Raw genomic sequence first — 20,963 nt, 5'->3', positions numbered from 1 at the left:
TCTGTTCTTTTTGTATGTATGTTTTTGTATGTATATGACCTAAAAATGCAAACCTTTCAGTTCAGAGTTTGATGGATACGTGATTGTAATTGTATCTGCATTTATATAGCACTTACTACCCCTGATGAAGCGTTGAAGAGATTTAAGCAAAGCAGCACACTGCTCCAGGCCCCAAGGTTAGTGGTTAGATCAGTGTTAGCAGTTATTGGAATTATACTTGTGCACTCATGCAATCCATTCCATACATTCATTCCAAGGTCCTTGCATTAGACTAAGTTAATAGGAGTTTGGTGTGATCATTAGGGGGATTAGAGGTATATGATTTAATACAGATCTTTGGTGGGGTTGACAGATGCGCTAGAGGTATTGTTAGGTTGCACTCCTATGACTTTCGAAAAAGGAAAGGTTGTGATATTGAAATGAGTTTTGGGCAATTTGCAGAAATGGCTTAATAGGCTAGAATGCTAGATGTTTGGGAAGGTGAACCAAACCTAAATAACATTGCACCCCCTCCTTCTTGGAATATAGTTTTTAGGTCAAATTGCTTATAATTAATGAGTGGATTCAAAGATTTTCTTTTAGAAGTAATTCTTGATTGTTGTTTTGTTGTTTTATTGAATTGAAAAGTTTTAGTCGTGTTCTTGTTATATTCTTTCCATCTACTTTGGTGGTCGTTATCAAAACTAAACAAAATAAATAGTAATATAGCAGCGGAACTGTCCACGTGAGTTAACATGTTCACTATAGGGCTATAGAAATGTTAGTTTAGCAATAGAGATTCACATAATGTTATTAACTCTTTGATAACAGTGTTGAAAATGCAATGTAATCAGTCTGTTAGGTCTTGGATTCCGTGCGCAAAATTGACAAAAATGACTGTGGTCATTCCTAATGTTTTGTACTAAACCATTTGTCTTTCCAATAGTTGGTGAACATCAACTAACAGGACATAAAGTGGCAGTGAAAATCTTAAATCGTCAGAAAATCCGTAATCTAGATGTTGTTGGCAAAATCAAGAAAGAAATTCAAAACCTTAAACTTTTTCGGCATCCACATATTATTAAACTGTAAGTAATGCTGCTACATTTTCTTATAAATGTCAACCGTGGTTTAATTGATTTGGGCATTTTACAATTTTTGCAAATTGTATGTCTTATCATCTTGAATTCTGGGTATTGTGTTGTCACATGCTCACTGGAAATATGCTTACAACATAATCATTCTTCATTAAGTCAACAGCACTTTCCAATGTCTTGCATTTTAATAAGTATCTACCAGTCATAAACCACTTTTCTACTTTGTTCATACACAGATATGATATCAAGAACATGGAGCAAAGAGCAGATACTATTACACTTGCTCTAGTAAATATTCCATTGATCATCCTTACATTGCCCCTTGAGTTAATCATTGTTCAGCAGAGGCATTTATACTTGAAAACACACCTTGCATTAAAGACAAGGTGTGTGCCGTTAAATAGTGCATATTTTCGCATTTCTGTAAAGTGCATACCATGCAAACTGAAAACAGTTGAAGGTAAATTAGCCTTTTTACCTTAAAAGTGAAAAAAGTCCCTCAAAAAGAAGGTTTCCCATAATTAAAAATGTAGTCTATTCTCTGTGTGCAAACAATTGCCTTAATGTGATCTGTCTCTTTCTTTATTTTTTAACATAAGCACAATGAAAATAATGGGTGATTATTAATGACAACAATGTTAAACTGGATGTGGAATACATTACACCGATTAAGAAATCGAAATAGACCATTCCTAGTGGACCAACAGTAAGAACTGATCATTTCAGAAAAATGTTTAGTTATTTTTTAGTGTTTGCATAGGACATTCCTGGCACAATGACAGCTTCCCTGGTGCTTTCACAGATCTCAGGCTTAGGTACTTAGAGCTAGAATACTTTGTATCTACCCTTTATGTATGGTGGCAGGTTGGCTCAATTTACTAAAACTTGGCTCTTAATACTGTTGACCTCTTTGGTTCTCTGCATCATGAAGATTTACAGCGTTGTAGGCTAGGCTCGCTTTGTCACGTGAGGAAGGCAGCAGTCTTGCCATGATAGGTTCTATAGAGTTTGTCTTTCCAGGGATGTGTCTGGGCCTTGTCATCTAAGTAGGTTTCATTGAAATGAGATGAGCAGGTATATGCTCAGTAATAAACCACTTAGGCTTGAAAAAGGTGTGTTGCCTTAACAGCTTCAAGATTAAACCCATTCACCCCATCAGGAAAATCCATCAGGACAAGGACTGGATTTTGAGGTTTGATTTAAAGGACACACACTTTTGATTTGTCCCACAACTAGGATATCCTCCTGTATATGGGTAGAGAACTATCTGATGTTGACACTTTTCCCTGCTCCCTGGTGCTTCACCAAACTAGTCCAAGCTATGGCCAGCTGGCTCAGGGTGTGTGATGTGAAGTGTATTGTCTCCTGATTCCTCATAGCAAACATTTAGCTTTGAGTTATGCCTCGATTGCAAAAGACCTGCTTCAGTGACTCAGATTTACGATGAACGTCAGGAAGTCATGCATTACTTCCACCAAGGAAAACATATTCTTCCTTATTCACTCTCTAGTTAGATGATAATTCTCTGTGAGTTCCCCATGGTAATGAGATTTCTCTGTGAGTTATCCATTTATTTTGAAACAGGCTCAGTCAATTGATTAGCCTAGCCATGATTTTGTCTCTTCTGTCGTCTTGAATATTGATCCAACCATTTTTCCCTGGTCCACTACGCTACCAATTCTCCACAGCTCAGGATGGATTGGGGCAACCAACGTTCTCTCTGTGACCCACAGCCATGGAATGCACTGTGCACGTGAGTGCAGGGTGCCTTTTACTCCCAACTCACACTGGCAGTGCATGCTATAATATCTTATTGTTATTTACTTTATTTATTTGCTGTAATTTAATGTATCCTGCCCTCATCTTCTTTCTTTTTCCTTCTCCCTTCTCCCTATTGTATGCATGCGTGTGATACTCCCTGGCGGTACTGTTCATGATATATTGGGTTTATCGTGATATGAAGGGTTCTGTTTTACAGTTTCAGCATTGCTCTCCTGCTGTTCCTTGTGTGAAGATACCAAGGGGGTCATTCTGACCCCGGCGGTCTCAGACCGCTGGGGCCAGGGTCGGCGGGAGCACCGCCGACAGACCGGCTGTGCCCCGCAGGGCATTCTGACCGCGGCGGTTTGGCCGTGGTCAGACAAGGAAAACCGGCGGTCTCCCGCCGGTTTTCCGCTGCCCTTGGAATCCCCTATGCTGCGCCGCCATGGGGGATTCTGACACCCCCTACCGCCATCCTGTTCCTGGCGGTTCGCCCGCCAGGAACAGGATGGCGGTAGGGGGTGCTGCGGGGCCCCTGGGGGCCCCTGCAGTGCCCATGCCAATGGCATGGGCACTGCAGGGGCCCCCGTAAGAGGGCCCCACTGTGTATTTCAGTGTCTGCAATGCAGACACTGAAATACGCGACGGGTGCAAACTGCACCCGTCGCACCCCTGCAACTACGCCGGCTCAATTCTGAGCCGGCGTCCTCGTTGCAGGGGCATTTCCTCTGGGCCGGCGGGCGCTCTTTTGGAGAGCGCCCGCCGGCCCAGAGGAAATGTCTGAATGGCCGCCGCGGTCTTTTGACCGCGGTGCGGTCATTTGGCGGCTCCCTCCAGGCGGGCGGCTCCCGCCGCCCGCCGGGCTCAGAATGAGCCCCCAAATGTGTCGCCCCCCCCCTTCTGCAAGTTGTAATTACTATACAGGCCTGCGGATTGGATCGAGGGCATGGAGTACAGCAAAAGCTAGCAGTCATTTTACTAGTCCCAAGCTCTGGTACACAACTCATCACAGCCTTCAAATACTGCCTTCCCCTGTCACTGACTGAGTCTGATAGAGGCTCAGTCAGTGCAAAGAAGAGGCTGTACCTGGGCGAGACATTAACAAGCATGTTGCAGTCATTGTCTGTAATTGTCTCTGTTCTTGCTGCTGCCATGCGTACCTGGCTGCAGTCTCCATCCTGCCTCCTACCAGCATGAGCCTAGGTACTGTTACTGCACAGGCCAAAGGCACGCAGGTCCTGGGTGCTTAAAGATGAGTACTGTACCTGATGAGCACGAGTACTGATGGAACAGCACACCAGGTGACAAGGCACCACCCAGCCAGGGTCTGACAGCAAGAGAAAGTAGGCCTAGGCATCTAAATAAAAGTAGTTCAATTCACAAATTGTGTATTAAAAACAAGTGGCGCACATTGATAATTCAAGCAACTCTGAGTTTTTAAGACATGCTGCGTGGGCGGTTTTAGGTGGATGGGGGCTGCTTGCTATAGGCAGTGCTTGGGATATTGTAAGGTAAATACAGCAGTGGCATTTGCTATGTTCCTTCTCTGTCAAGATGATAGGAACACTGACACCTCCCTCATCTTCTACCTACAAAGTGATATTAGTCCGACAAGAGTGTTTTCAATGAGATAATAACATCCACAATGCACTTTCCTTATTCCTTCAATTGTGTCCCTCTCTTTTTTCTTCCCCTGTTCTCACTTTCCACTCCTACTGTCTGCTTCAGTGCCTTATGCAATTAAATCATCTTATTCTGTTTTTATAAAGGTGATCAAAAGGTTACGTGCATTGCTTTGCAGCAGGCACATTAATCCTTCAAGATGTTTTTGATTATTCTTACTTCCCAGTAGCATATTTCACATTGATCTCTTTAACAACTCCATTAACAACATGGGCAGTATTTTCAGAGCATTATATCAACAGGTATGAGATGCACACAGCTCATCTCTGCCGCAGCTGCCTTAGTTGCAGAAGCAAACTTACCAGTAGGTTTCCTTGCCAACCAGATATAGCTGGTAAAATACCTCAAAAGTTAATATTCAAAATGGTGGTTAACCTGAGGTGCAACCAGGAATTGACAGGTATAAGATGCCCAGTACCCGAATCAAGTTCAGTGCCTGCATGACTGAAATCACCCTCTGGATGAAGTCCTGCTGTCTAAAGATAAACATCAGCAAGACCAAAATGATGATCTTCAGCAACAGCACATCACCATGGGACTCAACCCAGTGGCCAACAGAGCTAGGACCAACAACTCCAAGAATCTCAAGATCATCATCAACAGCAAACTCAACATGAAAGCCCAAGTCAATGCCGTCACCACTTCATGCTTTCATTCCAGTGAAGATGCTGAGGAAGATTTTGAAATGGCTTCTAATCAGCACCCGAAAACTATCACAGAAACCCTGGTCACAGGCAAACTGGAATACGGGAACACCATGTTTGCCAAGATCAACAAATAACTCATCAGAAAGCTGCAATGCATTCAAAATCAGCAGCTGAAATCACTTTGGACCTCTCATGTTGCACTCACATCACACAACTCCTGAAGGAGCTCCACTGACTTCCCTTTCACAAACGAGCACAACTCAGACCTCTCACCCGCACTGTCAAGGCACTACATAACACTGGGCCAGCATACCTAAACTGTTGCATCTGCTTTCACAAACTTTCCAGACACCTTCTCTCATCTGGACTCCTACTTGCACAAATATCACAGATAAGGAAAACCAGAACTGACAGTCAAACCTTCTCCTACATTGTTCCTAAGGTGTGGAATAATCTGCCGCTACACATAAGAGTCTCCTCCTCACTTCTTGAATTCTTCAAGAAGATGAAGCCCTGGCTTTTCTTGCAGTCCTACTAGGCCCTAGATGTGCTTAGGCTCACACCTGCTCATCAGCAGGATAATCTCCCGGGTGACAGTGCGCTCTACAAATCTGCATAACATAACACAACATAAATCTTGATGTTGCACACTCAGGGCTCAATTCACAAAGGCAAACTTAGACCTGAAGTCTAAGTTTACCTTTGTGAATTGGGCCCTTAGACTTTAGGTGTAAAGTTAGAGTTCAGGTCTAACTTAGACTTAAGGTCTAAGTTTACCTTTGTGAATTGGGCCCTCAGTCATGTACTACTCTACAGTTAAGTAAATAAGCACCTCTGGGTTAGATATTAGTACATTCTAGTAATATTGCTATGAAACTACTTGACTATTGTAACAAGTGGTAAGTAGGAATAAAAGTAAAAGTTGTTGTGTGTGCGTATAAGTGTCTGAGTGCCTGTACATGCAATCACCTTTATGAAAACAAGAGTGCTGCAAAAGGGAGTGTGGATTGAGGTTAACGCCTGAGTTGTATTACCAGCAGAAGTGTTACCTTGTACCAGGCAATTTTGGTAACACCCTGGACATATTTCCAAGGTTAAGGGGTCTGCCACATGGCCCTGCATCCCCTACAAGTGCTTTGTTACTATCTGCTAAACTGGCGGCTGTGGTTGAGGGCTGCTATGTTAGAAGACACAAAGGAGAGAATGAGCCAATTGGTAGATGGCGTAGGCAACACATTTTTCATTGCCCGTCTCAAGGAATTAGAGTGGCATCCCCCTGTCTCACCTGAATTGAATTAAAAGAAGAAATGTACATTCTTGGCTTCACCTAATTCTTCAATGTACTAATTCACTTATTTTGTTAACTTCTCTAACAAAAGTGTGTTCTGTGACAAAACTAATCTTTCTTCTGCCCAAGAACTTTGCGTTCTACAGAAACTTAAAAACTAGCCTTTTTTTATTTTACATGTCTGGTTGTGCCCTCACCAGTGCCCACTTGGAGGCACCTGAGGAAGTTCTATTACTTATTGAAAAAGTGTTCTGTGTACCTACCTACCTGCTCTCTTCATGGATAATTGCCAGTTGATGATGATGACTCAGGAAAATCTTGATGTCCTTCAAAAATGTTCCTGTCATAGAAAATTTGTGATGCAAAGCTTGGATTTCATGTCACTGTTATCGCTAATAGCCAGACTAATCAGTACTTCTCTCTCCAGAGGATTAAGGCCTCACAATCCATTTTCACCCTTATTGAAAAGAAACCTTTGGTGAATTTAGACAATCTGTCAATCTGTTGAACTGTCTCAGACTTATCTTATGTTTCACAGGCACTTGAAATAGTAGTTGCCAATCTACTTTCAGCACACCTGGCATCAAAGGACACTAATTTTCCAGTGACTTTCAGTCAGCACACAGTCAAAGGTGCTCAATAGAAGGGATTACATACCTAATACCTGGAACCAAGGAAAACTCTGCACCTATGTTATATAAAACATCTACCACACAGATCAACACCATCGCCCATAAGCCACTTAATAACTTGTCTCATTTGTTTTGGATCATCAGTATAGTTCTATTTCAGATTACCTCTTGTGTGTTAATTTGTTTTTTTTGTGCAGGACTGCAAAAAGCCTTGTGGTAGCCTCAGAGTGCTTTGGATCAGAAACATAGACAATTGAAAATTGACCATGTTCTGGATTACAACTGAGCATCTCTCAGGGTTGTATTATCAACAGAAGGAATGCATCAGCCATGTATGCTGAAAGAAATGTGATAAACCATGGTGAAGTGTCTACAGGTTGAAGAGGATGAACAAATTGTAGACACCAGTGAACTAGGCAGGCACGGGGAGGGTGATGCTTGAAGGAACAGGTTTTAGCGGTCTCCTGAATTTGAGAGAGTCAGATTCTTTGTGTACAGGTGACGTAGAGATCTCCAAAGGGAAGAGCCTTGCATGTGAAAGGTCTTTCCTCTAAATTTCCTGTAACAAGTCATATGGAAGGACAGCACGTTAAGACTGGAAGACTTTAGCCATCTGGAGAGAAGATAAGTTACCAGCAAGTATGAAAGGTAAATCGATGCTTGGTCATTTAAAACTTTGTGGACTAAGTAGAATAATTTGAAATTTGCGCTTTCACTTACAAGGAGCCAGAGGAGGGCCTTCAGCGCAGCCAAGGTTTAATTTTGTTTCAGCCCAAACAGTAGGCGAGTAAGATGGTTCTGAACTCTTTGAAAATGTATATTGATTTGTAATGGAGTATAGTGTAGAGGCTTTTGCGAAGATAACTGCAAAAGAGGCTATTGCCACAATAGATGTGAGTATTTTTTCAAAATATTTAAACACTTTGGCTATTAAATATAGAAAATTAATATCTAACATCAAACAATCTCCTATTTGTCTGCCTGGTTCAGAACTCTTCCTCCGGTGTGCCGGGCATCCCTATTTTGCACCGCATGACAGATCCTGCCAGGCAGTCAGCACCTTTCACCTCATACCTCTGCATGAGGCCAGGTGACCACATGCCCCAACCATCCACATCCAGCCAACTAGCTGCTACTGGCATTTCTGGTAGGATTGGGCATTGGCCATTCAGCAGTGATACAGAACCCGTGCAACCGGAGACAGTTTAGGGGAACTTGGCGAATGTGTGTGTCAGGTGGTGTGTCAGGAGGTAGCTCATTTATTTTCAGGTTAGACCTGCACAGCCTTCTGTTACGGTTACCACATTGCCGGTGTTTTAGTAGCATAGCTGGGATTTTCATGTCAAAGCCATTAAAACATTTTAGAACATCAGACAAACTTGGCATTCTCTCCCCTCTGAAAGTTAAACTTAATAAAGAAAAAACTTGAAGAAATCACTTAAAAATAATTTTAGAGCTGTCTTAATGCCTGAATATTTATTCAATAGTTATTAAAGCAAACTGATACAAATGATTTCACATAAAATCCAAATCACATCTAAAATCCTGGTCTGTTTACAATCCAAGAGCATGAGCTCATGTTTGATGACTGCAAAGGTGGGAACCAGTGAAGTCACACAAAATGAGGTATCCCCCTTCCCCGAATAATGTGAATAGGGGGCCCTTAGTTTCTCATATCACACAGATATTCATTGGCTTACGGCTGAGTGTCCCCCCTGAAGCTTTTGGGGTTCTGGAGGGTTGGGGACCATGAATGGCTCGGCCTCCCTGCGCTACAAGGTCCACAGGGGTCAGCTTTACACCCCCGGTAGGGACCCTACCTACAACAACGCTCCTGATATGACATGCTCCTTCCATAACATGCGAGATGTCCAGTCTCCAGTGCTCTGCAAGCACAGTGCAGCTTCCTGGCACCTGCACAGTGTAGCCTGTTGCTGTATCCTAGACATTCTAAATTTGTGCTCCAAACACCAGCCCCCACACAGCCAAAAAAGGGCTCTTCTGGCACTGTCAGTTTGACCTTTAGGGTGGGCTGACCCTGCAACCACCCTCATGGTTTACTTCAGGACACAGTCAGTGACACAGTCTACTTAGTGTAAAAGCCCATTTATTTAGGACAGGATTGCATCTTATACATAACAATTAACATTATCTAACAAATTCCAACTTTAGAAACCCCACCCTTTTAACTTCTCCTCAATCATCCTTTGTACTTATTCCTTCACTTTTCACTTCCATTCCCCCACACATCCCCCTTTTCCTTTCACGCCCTACCTGCTCTGGGCATCCCCCACAATCTCATCCCTCACCTGCTTCTTTTTCCCCCCTGGAAGAGTGGCCAGGCCTGCATCTGACTCTCCACCCTCCCCCATCTACTGCCTTGCAAACCTCTGTTTGCACCCTGCCCTACCTGGAGTTCCTCCCCCCCACATGCACACACTCACTCCATCAACCCAAACCCCACATCCCACCCTTACCATCCTTCTTTATCCTGCAGTGTGGGTGGGCGGCCAACTTCTATGCCGCGTAATGAGCTAGCGCGGAAGAGGCTGGTCCCTGCCCCTCAGCCCTATATACCCCCTCCCTTTACCCCACCCCTACTTACCTACAGCCAATCCTGTCCGCCTCCCGTCACTTCCCCTTCCCGAATAATCCCACAAGGAGGCTAGACCGTGTCTGCTCTCTGCGGGACCCTCCATCGGGACACAGTCAGTGACACAGTCTACTTAGTGTAAAAGGCCACTTATTTAGGACAGCATCGATCTTATACATAACACTTAACGTTATTAAACAAATTCCAACTTTAGAAACCCCCACCCTCTTAACTTCTCCTCGATCATCCTTTTCACTCATTCCTTCACTTTTCACTTCCAGTCCCGCACACATCCTCCTTTTCCTTTCATGCCCTACCTGCTTCGGGCATCCCCCACACTCTCATCCTTCACCTGCTTCTTTTTCTCCCCCTAGAAGGGTGGCCAGGCCCGCATCTGACTCTCCACCCTTCCCCATCTACTGCCACCCAGCACAAACCCTGTTGGCCTTTTGCTGCCCCACCAGGGAAACCCACTGCAACATATCATCTTTAAGCCTTCTCTCTGAGCCACATCTTCTCTCCCCACAAGTCACCCACAAGTAACCTGAGATCTGTAAGATAATAAGCATTGCCCAACTCGGACAGATGCACACCATCAGCCCTGAACAGCCCCTTATCTTGTTTTGTAATGTCCTCATGTCTAAAAACCTTGATATCTTGTGCCCAACAGTAAACCCGCATCGCACCCAATTGAGCTTCCTCCGAGCCCTTTCCATGGCTCCATGCATCATTGTCCCTCTCCATGTCTGTCTAGGCACAAACTCCATCCATACCAAGCATGTGCAGTGCAATTTTTGCCTGAACAATTCCAAGTCCCAATGCATATGTTGCAGTAGGGTGAGCCCTGACAGCCTCACCAGCTCATTCTCCCCAAGGTGGATTAACAGAAGATCAGGACAACGCCAATTCGGCATGATCGGCATGATAGAGGTTAGAAAAGGAAGCACATTTCCTCACCTCATGCCACTCTTTCCCCACCAAAAAACATCATGCTGGTTACTAGGCAGTCCTAAGGCGCGTCCATAAATCTGAAAATTTCGCAGCCCAATGGATAAACGAGTGCCTGACCATTTTCTCTCTCCTGGGACCAGACACGCAACCTGCAAAGAAAACAAACTGTAATATCACCTTTGACCAGAAATCCCAACTCTTGTATGCAGACCCCTGCCACCAAATCTACATGCGTTCCCTGCCGCTCGAACTTCAAGCCCTCTCATATCGCTCACAGTATCTAGATTTCCACCTCCCAGTTCTCTTAATCTGTGCCCAGTCCCATCCTAAATGTGCCGCAGCTGTAGCCATCCCCATTCTGAAAGAATGCGTGCCATAACCATGCGTCTGCCTGTCAGTCGCAGAGCCATCCATAATACCTGTAACAACTGGAAGGCTGTGAGCTTTGTACCATTGGCATGAACCTCTACCCTCCCAACAGTCCTCCTACGTGCTTGAAAACCTTCCCACTCCAGAACCGGGCAAGCCCCTGCATTCCCCCCTTTTTCTAACCACACCCATTTTCCATTCCCTAGATGATCAGTTTTTGACCGTCTAAGCCATATGTCCAAACGCTCCCCATGCATACAAACTTTAACTTTCATGCCCACTGATTTACCTACGCCCAAAAGCTCAGACACTCGAAATGCCCCAAAAAACATCCACACCATGCATAAACGGAACAGAACCAGCTCATATGCATCTGCAAAATATACTGGTAAAACATGCAATAGATCCAATAATAACTCAAATGCAATCAGTTCCCTTACCACCTTAACTGACCCTGCTCTGACCCGTCCCCAACATTTCAGCATCTTTCCCAACAGGTCATCCCTGGCCGAATCGCAATAAAAAAACAACTTCCCATAAAAGGACACCCCTGCCAGCTTACTCCCAATCGTGGCGGGCGACAAAGCTTTCTGTATCAAGAAAAGTACAAAATGTAACTCTCGTAACTCAAGCTCTCTGTTGCTCTGTAACCAGAAATCCTCCACAAAACTTTCAAAACTCTGAAACTCCAGCCATGCCAGTCGGTAGCTCCTCCGAGTGGATTCAGCTAACGTCATATCTACCAGCGCAGTGATCATCACACCCCCCCACTCCCAAATGTCTGCCGGGATCGTTGACTTGTTCTGGTCTGTTCCTGGTGCCGAACTGCAAAAACGTCGCCACTGTGAACGAGACAGGGAATCTGCAATCGCGTTGTACACCCCAGGTATGTGTGCAGCTTTGAAAATAAGATTGAAGGATAGACATCTAAGCATAAAATGCCAACAAACGCAGCACCCTCAGATCCTTTGCCCTCTGTCTGTTCACAAGTTCTACTACTGTCATGTTGTCCACATGGAAAACTACGGTCCTATTTGCCAGCTCATCCCCCCACACTGCCAGCGCCACTAGCAGCGGAAAGAATTCCAAGAAGGCAATACTCCTGCCCTGCTGGAGCCATTTTTCCAGCCATGTCTCCGCACACCACCTCCCATACCAAAAGAGCTTAACACCAGCGGCCCCAGCTGCGTCTGAGAATCTCTGGACTTGCCATATTGTGTCTTCCTCCCGAAAACACATGGAAACCCTATTGAACTGTGTCAGAAAGGTTTCCCACACCCTGATGTCCTCTCTCATTCCCACCAACATGCGAATTCAGTGGTGTGGGAGGGCAACCCCAGACATGGCTAAACCTTGCCGCCCGCAAAATGTCCTGCCCCCGAGCAACCCTGCAAGCAAAGTTGAAGTAACCCAAAAGCTTCTGTGCCGTCTGCAAATCATTCTTGTGCAAGGACCGTATGCATCCCAGAAACTCCAAGATCTCATCCACCTTACCAGATGGTAGTCTCGCACTAAGGATTCTGCGTCCAGTTAAATACCCAAGAATGTGAACACTCATTTTGGCCCTTCCATCTTTTCAGGGGCCAGGGGGACCCTCACCTCCCGTGCCAGCCTTTGGAAGAAATTCAGAGCCCGCCAACAAGACCCAGATCCTGCCTTACCCACAAAAAGGAAATCGTCCAAGCAATGAGTCACCTCCCGATGCCCACTTCTTTAGCAAAAACCCATTGTAAGAAGGTACTAAAGGCTTCGAACAACACACATGAAATGGCACAACCCATCGGGAGTGCTCTGTCAACATAGATTGCCCCATCGAGCTGCATCCCTAGTAACACAAAGTCCTCTGGGTGTATGGACAGCTACCTAAAGGCCGATTGTATGTCACATTTTGGCATCTCTGATCCCTTGCCGCACCCGCAAGCGACCCTAATGGCGTCATCCACCGATGCGTATACCACCCTTGTGTCCTCCGGTACGATGAAATCATTAACTGACTCCCCTTCCGGCCATGACAAATGATGTATGAGACGAAACTCGCCACTAGCCTTTTTGGTACCACACCTAGCGGGGAAATCATGAGAACTTCACTCGGCCAGTCATAAAAGGGGCCAACAATTCTGCCCAAAGACACTTCTTTGTCTTATTTGTCCTTCACAACCTGTAGCATGTCTCTAGCAGACCGCAAATTGTCTACCCATCTCCTCCTTCTCGGGCCCTGGTAACTTATACGAAAACCTTCCCTGAAACCCCATTCCAATTTACAGGTCATGTCCCTATCCGGATACCTGTGCAGCCAGGGTAATGAAGTCTCCAGCCTAATTGGCGTAGGAGCCCTTTGGCGCAGGAGCGCCCTGCATGCCCCTACCCTTGGTCGTTCTCCACTGCTCAGTTGGACTGGAGAGCGAGAAACATTGAGTGACCGGATGGCGGCCCCTGCATTTGGAGCATTCGTGTTTAAATTTACATGGGTGTCTGGAACAGAAACCTTTATTGAAGTTCCAGCATGCCCCTGAAGTTGGTACCGGAGGCTGCTGCCCAACACCCGCCCCTCTCTGGGCGGGACGGGACTGAAACGGCTTGTATACTACCGGCAAGCCACTCGCGGTGTGCGTAGATGTCATGTACTGTGATGACGCCATCCACTGCATCCACAGTTCTGGATCCACAGCCCCCCATGGCTTGTCCGGATTTACACTCACCCTTGCCCTGAACTCCTCATCATAGCTCAACCATGCAAAGCCCCCAAAATGCATCTGAGCCTTACATTTAATGTCCATGTATTTGAACAGTGTGATGGCCCTGTCTGGAATTTTCTCGCAGTAAATACTTGCGAACATCAGAAACGCTGAGGTCCAATCATCCATTGTTATTGGTACCCGTGACGGCGAGCTAACTCCCACTCCTCCTCCTTGGAACCCTCCTTAGCCTGTATATCTCCATGCAGAAGCTTAAAACCACCGACATACTCGCGCCGCCATATCCTCGCCTTTGTCTTATCTGCCACATGGGAGGCCAAGGGCATCGCCAGACCCATGTAGGGGAGCCGCTTCTTATGCCCCCCCTTCCTTGTCTTCCGTCCATGTACCATCCCGAGAACCTGTTCCCCGTCTCACCCACCGTGGTCGTACTTGGGTCCTTTGTCTGTGTGCCGTCTCCCTCCTGAGGCGCCCTTGCCCCTGGTGTCTCATGCACAGAATAATCTCCCACCCCAATAGACTTGTGTGTCATAGCCCCGACAGCACCTGTCCATTCCCCCCTCACTGACCATCATTCTCCCTTACCTTTGCTATGGGAAACCATGGGCCATGTTCCTCACGTTGCCCTGCATGCACGCACCAGTCCGCGGACTTCCTCCTGTGTCTCCCCACCGGCCTTGTTCTCCTGAAATACAGAAAACGAAAAGGGGGTTGTGGCGCTCTTGCGCCCTTTCCCCCTCCCATTGCCCCCACTCACCTCAGTGTCACGTACCTCCCCGTCCTCCCACTCATCCATCTATTCCTCATAATCGAGCTCCACCACATCATCCTCATCCATATCCTACTTGCCGTCATCTCCACCAACCTCCATCACATTGTTCAACGCTTCCGGCACCAGTCCCCCATGGCATAAGCCATCTCTGCGAGGGCCCCGTTCCCACATCATAGAGGAGGCCACAAAAGACCCCTTTAGTGCTTCAGGTCAACGTCGTGAAGCTGTATTTCGCCCCATTGGCATCACCTTCTTTCTGCCAGACTTCGCTACTGGCATTGACTCTCCACGCCTTTCATGGCCGTGTGCGCCACTTGTGCTCATTGTGCCATCAGACCCCTCCCGGCCGCTCAAGCCTTCTGACCCCTCCCTGTCTCTACATATGGAACCCAGACACAGCTGCCTCACCCTACCGCAGGGCCCAATGGGCCCTCCATTCCCCCTACCTCCCATTGGTCTCTTTAGTTGCCTCCCTCTGCCCCATGACCCTTCCCTGTCTTTACATAACTGGGCCCACCTCTCCACCGTTTCTGCCAACATGCGCCTCTGTTTTTGGATCCTGGCCTCCAAGTCCCAAGCAGCCTTTTCCCCAACCTTGTGCTGGCCCATCTTGCTGCCCAGCGGGCCCTCCTTCGCTGTTCTTGGCGTACCCCCAGAGTGCCCGCCTTGCCCACTCAATTCTCTGTTTTGCACTGCCTCCCCCGCCTCCTGTACCCTGTTCTGGGCTGCCCCCCTGCTGACCTCCCTGCAATTTTACATTTCTTCTTCCCAGGGGCCCCATTTGTCTTTCCCATGCCGCCCTCAGCCTTAGGCACTGAAAGGTCCAGTGGAAAGAAGCCAGTACTGGGCCCGCTTCTACCTGCACCCCTGTGTGCATTCCCCAATGTCATCCACTATGCCTTCAGGCCCCCCTGGGCCCTGATCAAGACCCACTGTACAGGCCCTTCCCTCCTCCCCTTTCTGCCTCACCTGCCCCTGCCTGGTCGTCTTGGTGGCCTGCTTTCAAAAACAGGAGGGGGGGACGCGCTGTCCACCAACCCCTCAGCTGATTTCCTCTTCTTGGGCCTTTCAGGAGACCCACAGGCGGCAATTGCTGCCGCTACCTCCCCACCGTGACCCACGTCGGGTGCGTCATGCCGACCCAGGCCTGGTCTAAAACACCAGGCCTGAAGAGATCGGCTCAGCCGGCTTCCCCCAAAAGACGAAGCGTGGCCCTAACAGCCTTCGCGTCGTGGCCTGTTACCATGGCGCCGAGGCTTCCCCTACCTGCTGTGTTATACGACTAACCAATTCCCCCCAGCCCTATAAACTCCCTCTCTTTGTCCCACCCCTACTTACCTACAGCCAATCCCGTCCGCCTCAAGTCACTTCCCCTTCCCGAATGATCCCGCGGAGAGACTAGACCGTGTCTGCTCTCCGCGGGACCCTCTATTCTCTTGGTGCATAAACTTCACCCTTTACTTCCTCTAGCTCCAGGCCATATTTGCAGAAAAGAGGGATGGGACCAAGTCGGAACTTAACAGATAAATAAGTGCCATATTATTAGTGATATCGTAACTCCGGCAGAACAGTTGCTAAGTTATTTCTACGACGAAGATGTGATTTTCGTTCTTTTCCCACTGTTATCAAGGTCCCGACATGCATTTTGCTTTTTGTGACTAGGAACACCGAGGTGTGAAACTTGCCAAAGTGCTGACATTTTGACTTTACAAGTGTTATGAATACAAACTCTCAGACCCCTCGGTATAGAACATAAAAATATTTCAGGCAGAGAAAGTCGTGGCCACCAATATGAAACATTTAATTGTGGTTTAATTTTTAAATATATTCTTTGTTACAAAATAAACAAAAATATTAAGCATGTGCGCACTACACTTGATCAACCAGTATGTGCTTTTTATGACCTACCTCCTTAGACCATTTCAAAAGTAAAAAAGCACATGGTTCCTCTATGCTTTCAGTACAGAAACAGAAGTGGCAGTGTAAATTGAGCACCTCTCAGCATGCAGCATGGTGTAGAGCTGACTGAGGTAGTGCAAGCTTTCATCATGGCCACAGCACTGACAGCGCATGTGCAACCGCACACAAAAAACACCTGTATGCCTACCAGAGACATGGCGCTAATTGTGTGTTGGACCCAGTGATGGGTCTAGTTGAACATGACATAGACAAGGAAAGCGGTAGCAAGACGAGGAAGGGGCAGAACATGGGGTGTGTCTGGCAGCATCCATATTCCATGACTATTTGGCTAGCACCCAACCTTTTCTCTTTAATCCTAGACTGAAAGAGGCATGTAGCAGACCAAGTGACCTGGCTGGACAATTAAGTTATTGTGTATAGGGCCCTTCACTTTCCAGCCTCTAATCCTGACTCAAGATACCATTAAGATTGTTCAACTGAACCCAGTGCCATTTGTGCAATTGATTTAACAATTGTGGTTTGCATTTAATAAACATAATTTCCTGTATTGTGTTACTGTATTATTGTGGTGTGTGTAAATTGTTCATCTGAATTGAGTTTGTTGGCTATTCTTGGTGCTCAGTCAGAACTCAGGACCTCCTCTACCTGTGACCACCTCTTCTCTCCAAGTGAAGATTCCCCTTATATCTTGCTTTGTTGCTAGACTAAGCCTAACCTCGATGACGTGTCAGCCTATGGATCTCCTTTTGATCTATCCTCCCTAACATTCAGTCTTTAGTCTCTCTTTCCAAGGAATCCAGCCCAGCCATCTAGATGAAGGGCAGAGATCTTCAGGTAACATCCATAGTGGCTTCCTTGTTTGGGCCTGCTAGCGCCTTTAAGGGGCTAAGAGCGAGTTGGCTATACACCAAAGACTACAGTGTGGTGTGTACTTCCATTCTCTGTGGTAGAGTAACATTACTGTGAAGGGTTGGGTTGCTTTTATTCCTAAGGGGTCTCCATCTGTTACTTCTAGCTACCAAAACGATGCCCCCAGGGGTACAGAGTGGACTCCATATGTTACTTATTGGTGGCTTATCACTGTTTCTGTAGGTTGATAAAAATTGCTTTTACTAAACTGATGGGGTAGTAAGGGTGAAAGTAACCGCACTCCTAGAGGAAGTGAACACAGTTGTAGAATTTGTACAATAGAATGTGGTGCAAGTGGTCAAAGTGCCCTACTACCCATGGGCACAGACAATGTGTAAATCTATACACAAGTAATGGTAAGCAAAAACAGACCACAGCACACAGTATACAACAGTACGACAGAAGTCTTTACAATCCGTAATGTATGGTTTCTGTCGGATAGATGAAGAGAACAGGCACGTTGGTGTTCACATCCTTTCTTGAAATATGATCTCATTATTTATAGGCGAAGTCTCATTCAGTAAAAGGAGAACATCACTCCAAACATAGCCTCAGTAAAAGGAGAACATCACTCCAAACACAGCCAACACGTGTTTCGTCACAATGGTGACTTTTTCAAGGCTGCAGAAAAACATATATATCCAAACTTTATGATTTGTTCTTAAGTGAACATAATGAATGGTAGACACGACTAATTAGGACCATCACCTGCAATAGTTTATGGTCCTTGGAGATGGACCATACAGAGAGTGAGAGGATCCCAATGAAAAGCAGTCACAGCTGAGAACCGTGGACTTGGCCAAACTACCAAAAATCATAGAGAACTACTGAGGAAACACCATATGTACATGGCGAGTGAAAAGAGGGGAAGAGAGGGTGAAAAAGCAACAGATCCATATAGTTTCCAAAGAGTGCATAGTTTAGAAGCACCCGGAGTAGCTAAGGCCCATATTTATACTTTTTTAGCGCCGCATTTGCGTCATTTTGTGATGTAAAATCGGCGCAAACGTACAAAATACAATGGTATTTTGTACGTTTGCGCCGATTTTGCGCCAAAAAGCGGCGCAAATGCGGCGCTAAAAAAGTATAAATATGGGCCTTAGTGTAATAACCAGAGAGAGAACTTAGTACGGTAGGCAAGAAGAAAAGGAGAAAAGGAGACAGTGAATAATACATAGAGAGCATAGGTCAGTTGAAGAGTAAAAAAGAGACCGTCAAGCCTATGATCATACCTATTGGATGAAGTAATGACAGCAAAATCAATATGTCAATCACAACGTAAAGTGAGTCTTTGCATCTGAAAGTATGAGAAGAGAGAAATAAAACACAAAAAGTTACATGTTGTAAAACGCAGAAAATGCAAAAAACGGGTGAGGGGCCCGCAAATAAACCAGAAATCTGAAAAATACCTGTAAACAGGCTATCCGGTATCAGTATGCCTCACTGGTAAAAAAGTGGTAAAAAAGTCCAAAGTCGATGAAGGGTAACCAGAGGTATGGACCATGATAAGTCCAATAGCCAAATTCTAAAATAAGATGAAAGACTATTACTTAGAAAGAAATACTAGAAATGAAGGCGAAGCCCCCAAACAAGTCACTCACAAACAACAGGAAAAATATGAAATAAATGTATGTGAGCCCCAACTAGTAAACCCCACAAATGCCTATGCAAACAGTCAAAATCCTAAAATGCCAACCAAGACAAATGTCTAGTTATGGCAACAGAACAGAAACAAAAACAAAAACGCCTGGGGACTCATATGTAGGCTCAGTATATATAATTAAGGACGTCTTATGTTAAGGTAAGTAAGTTGTGCATAGATACAGTTACAACCCTCCAAGCGGTAAGACTTCAAAGAACCCAATTTAGAACGGCGTTTGACAGTCACAACATGAAAACGACTGATACTGCCAATAGTCAAAGCTACAAGTAAAAAACATCAAATGTGGCATAGCGTTCCCTCCGGTGGCCCATACATAAGCACCAAAGTGAGCCACTGAGCACACCCAGAAACCGAAGGAACAGTGCACGATGAAAACCCCCTGACCGCAGTGTTCAACGTTACGAAAAAACAAAAAACCCAGCCCTCGACTCATGGTAATCAGGCCAAGTGCCGTATAACCGAGTTATGTTGTATTCCAGCAAGCAGTCGGTGAAACAATCTACGGGCGACTTAAAAGTGCGCGCCATCAAGTGAGGAGAAAGTCATAGAGAGCGAGGTAGGACTAGAAGGGCCATTCGAAAAACAGAGTTCGAGTAACACATGACTGAATGGCACCCATATTGAAACGTGGAACTCGAAAAAGCAAAAATGTGAAGACCAAGTTGGATTATTCTGACGGTGAGTGAGAGAAACGAAGGGTGAGTATAGAAAAAAGATTTGAAACACAGTACAGGGAATCGTTATTTCGAGTTTGATGTCTCTAGACTCACAATTTAAAATCACAACTTATGGTAAAGTTAGATCTTACGTTGCAAGTCTGAAAATGCAACTTTTAGAAAGTTGGCATTTTCGTACTTTAACCATTCTGTGCCTTTGCCTTTCTCAGAATACGTCAGGGTGGGTGACAGCTAAGCTCATGTGCATTCCCTCTAAACAGTCACACAAAGGAAGCTAAGGTGTGCAATTTACACCCTGATGGCTCAACACAAGACTGATGGGTCTTCCTCAGTCAATCAATCAATCCGGATTTATAAACACAGCTAATTACCTGATAGGGTATCCAGGCACTTGCAGGTCCCAGAGGCTTATTCGAACAATCAGCTCTTGAGGTGAGGTGATGGCCCAGAGGTGCGTGTGGAGGATGTTTTAGCGTTTTTCTGCGATGTGAGCGAAGGAACATCCTCCATTTCTGCTTCGGTAGATGCATCATGTATGGGCAAGTAAAAGGGAGGCAGAGTGTCGTCTTCTTGATGGTTTGTGAAAGTTCAGGTGGTGGTTAATGTATGTGGGTCCTTGGTTGTGTAGAGCCTTGTGTGCGTGGTTCGGCAGCTTGTATTAGCATCTCTTTTGTACGGGGAGCCAGTGAAGTTGACTGAGTTTGGGGTGCAATGTTGGTTTGTCCGGGAAGGCCGAGGATGAGTCTGGCTGTGGCGTTCTGTATGTCTGAAGTCTCTGTACTAGGGTACTAGGTGTGCGACAATTCCTATGTAGAAGGCGTTGCTGTAGTCCAGCCGGCTGGTGGTGAGGGTATATGTCATGGTGCGCCTCGTGTGTTGGGGCAGCCACTTGAAGATCTTACTTAGCATGTGCAAAGTGAGGAAGCAGGCAGAGGAGATGCCGTTGATCAGTGATTTCAGTGAGCTTGTTGTCAATGATGATTCTGAGGTTCCATGTGTTGCTGCTGTATCCAAAGATCAGTACTTCCATCTTGTCTTTGTAGAGACGCAGACAGTTGTTCTTCATCCAGTCAGCGATGCTTGTCATGCATCTGTGGAAGTTGGTTATGGTGGCGGAGGGGTCATCAGTGAGTGAGAGAATGAGTTGGGTGTCGTCTGCTTAGGAAATTATGTTGAGATCGTCTGACAATGTTGGCCAGGGGGGTCATATATGCTTTAGAGATCGTGGGGCTGAGCCCTGGAGGATAGCGCAGGTGATCTTCTTGAGTTTGGAGGTGAAAGGTGGGAGGTGGATCCTCTGGGCTCTTCCGGTGAGGAAGGAGGTGA

General features: G+C 45.9%; 1 protein-coding gene across 2 annotated transcripts in view; it reads left to right on the top strand.

Annotated features, from left to right (window-relative positions):
* PRKAA2 (protein kinase AMP-activated catalytic subunit alpha 2) overlaps window positions 1–20,963 on the top strand; it is a 275,147-nt gene that overhangs the window by 120,883 nt on the left and 133,301 nt on the right. For both annotated transcript variants that reach the window (XM_069232599.1, XM_069232600.1), the window contains exon 2: window positions 926–1,067. In XM_069232599.1, the coding sequence (XP_069088700.1) occupies window positions 926–1,067 (142 nt within the window). The remainder of the gene's footprint in view (window positions 1–925; window positions 1,068–20,963) is intronic.

Source organism: Pleurodeles waltl, chromosome 4_2 (assembly GCF_031143425.1).
Source record: "Pleurodeles waltl isolate 20211129_DDA chromosome 4_2, aPleWal1.hap1.20221129, whole genome shotgun sequence".
NCBI classification, from domain to species: Eukaryota; Metazoa; Chordata; class Amphibia; order Caudata; family Salamandridae; genus Pleurodeles; species Pleurodeles waltl.
The sequence above is the reverse complement of the archived record's forward strand: the minus strand, read 5'-3'. Positions and strand labels throughout refer to the sequence as shown.